General features: G+C 50.0%; 1 protein-coding gene across 1 annotated transcript in view; it reads left to right on the top strand.

Annotated features, from left to right (window-relative positions):
• LOC308165698 (dystrophin-like) overlaps nt 1-2,500 on the top strand; it is a gene marked incomplete at both ends in the record, with an annotated part of 206,299 nt that overhangs the window by 118,473 nt on the left and 85,326 nt on the right. Inside the window, 2 exon segments of the mRNA XM_080539847.1 lie at nt 349-560; nt 1,630-1,784. Of these exon segments, the coding sequence (XP_080395973.1) occupies nt 349-560; nt 1,630-1,784 (367 nt within the window).

Raw genomic sequence — 2,500 nt, forward strand, 5'->3', positions numbered from 1 at the left:
CACACACACTATCACTGACCCCAGTATGACCACACACACTCTCACTGACCGCAGTATGACCACACACACTATCACTGACCCCAGTACGACCACACACACCATCACTGACCGCAGTACGACCACACACACTATCACTGACCCCAGTATGACCACACACACTATCACTGACCCCAGTACGACCACACACACTATCACTGACCCCAGTACGACCACACACACCCCTATCACTGACCACAGTATGACCACACACACCCCTACCTGACCATAAATGATACCACTCAGTGTGTCGTTGACAGTGGTGTGTGTGTTTGTGTGTGTGTGTGTGTGTGTGTGTGTGTGTGTGTGTAGTTGACAGGCTGCAGGGTCAGTGGGAGGAGTCTCAGGGGCGTCTGACGGACAGGAAGCAGCAGCTGCAGAACATGCTGACCCACTCCTCTGATTGGCTGGACGCCCGCAAGGAGGCGGAGCCTCTCGTCAAACGGGCCAATGAGAAGCTGGCGTCCTGGAAGGAAGTTCCGTCCACCGTGGACGCGCTGAAGAAACAAGACGCTGAGCTGAAGGTAACACACACACACGCACACACACACACACGCACACGCACGCACACACACACACACACACTCACACTTCTCCCTCTATACCACTGGGGTCCCTCAGGGCTCTGTCCTAGGGCCCCTACTGTTCTCCCTCTATACCACTGGGGTCCCTCAGGGCTCTGTCCTAGGGCCCTTACTGTTCTCCCTCTATACCACTGGGGTCCGTCAGGGCTCTGTCCTAGGGCCCCTACTGTTCTCCCTCTATACCACTGGGGTCCCTCAGGGCTCTGTCCTAGGGCCCTTACTGTTCTCCCTCTATACCACTGGGGTCCCTCAGGGCTCTGTCCTAGGGCCCTTACTGTTCTCCCTCTATACCACTGGGGTCCCTCAGGGCTCTGTCCTAGGGCCCTTACTGTTCTCCCTCTATACCACTGGGGTCCTTCAGGGCTCTGTCCTAGGGCCCTTACTGTTCTCCCTCTATACCACTGGGGTCCCCCAGGGCTCTGTCCTAGGGCCCTTACTGTTCTCCCTCTATACCACTGGGGTCCCTCAGGGCTCTGTCCTAGGGCCCTTACTGTTCTCCCTCTATACCACTGGGGTCCCTCAGGGCTCTGTCCTAGGGCCCTTACTGTTCTCCCTCTATACCAGGGCCTAAACCTTCCTTTAAAGTTTGTGAATTTGGAAAAAAAAAAAAAAAGTCTTAAAAGATTTTGAAAATCGACATGGGTCATTGAAAGTGCTTGAATTCCTCTCTCTCTCTCTCTCTCTCTCTCTCTCTCTCTCTCTGTCTCTCTCTCTCTCTCTCTCTGTCTTTAAAAAAAAATATAGGTAACATGTAGAAGGGAATAAAACAACATTACTAGTTACTACGGTTAATTAGTTTAGATTTAAAGATTAGATTTCTAGATTTTAAACCGACATAACACCGTTAGATTTGAAAACCGTTCATGGTCATTCCTGTTATTATAAACATTCTCATGTAGATCTGTGTGTGTGTGTGTGTGTGTGTGTGTGTGTGTGTGTGTGTGTGCGTCTGTGCGTGCGTCTGTGTGTGCGTGCGTCTGTGTGTGTGTGTGTGTGTGTGTGTGTGTAGGTGTTCCAGAGGGAGCTGGGGGTGTGTAAGGCCCAGGTGGGCGTGGCCAACGACCTGGCGGGCCGCCTGCTGACCCTGTACGCCAGCGACGACACACACCTGGTTACCCAGGCAACCAACGACCTCAACGCTGCCTGGAACAACCTCAACACACGGTGAGGCCACACACACACACACACACACAGACACACACAGACACACATACATACACAGACATATACCACACACACAGACACATAAACATACACACACACACACATAAACTCACACAGTCACACACACACACAAATGGGATAGAGTCTGGTGAAAAAATCGTTAAGTAGGGCAGTGTAAATGTGTGTGTGTGTGTGTGTGTGCGTGTGTACATGTTCAGTTGTGTTCCAGACTATAGAAGTGCAGATCACTTTCAAACGTGACAGCAGCTGGTGATTATAATAACCAGTAGCAGGTTTTACATATTCTGAAACGACAGACTGGAAGCCTCCAAAGATGTGTCATACACTGAAATCTGGAAAAGGTTGAAGACGATATGCATATCTGAATGTTGCCCCACCTGAAAGAGAGAATGGGAGAACCTCTGAATCACAACACAACAACAACAACAGCTGCTAACAGCTATCAGCTAAGAAGGAACATGGCTACGAACATCTAACTGCATGTTTAGCACATCACAACACGCTGAGAGAACATCACTACGAACATCTAACTGCATGTTTAGCACATCACAACACGCTGAGAGAACATCGACATGCTAGAAACACATAACTACACATAACTAGATGATCACACAGTGCTTGCTTTGAACACGCCCTAAAACGTACGTTTGTTTACAAGCCATGTGTCACTAACACACACACACACACACACACAC

The sequence above is a fragment of the Nansenia antarctica genome (assembly GCF_963989245.1).
Source record: "Nansenia antarctica genome assembly, chromosome: 9".
Lineage (NCBI taxonomy): Eukaryota > Metazoa > Chordata > Actinopteri > Argentiniformes > Microstomatidae > Nansenia > Nansenia antarctica.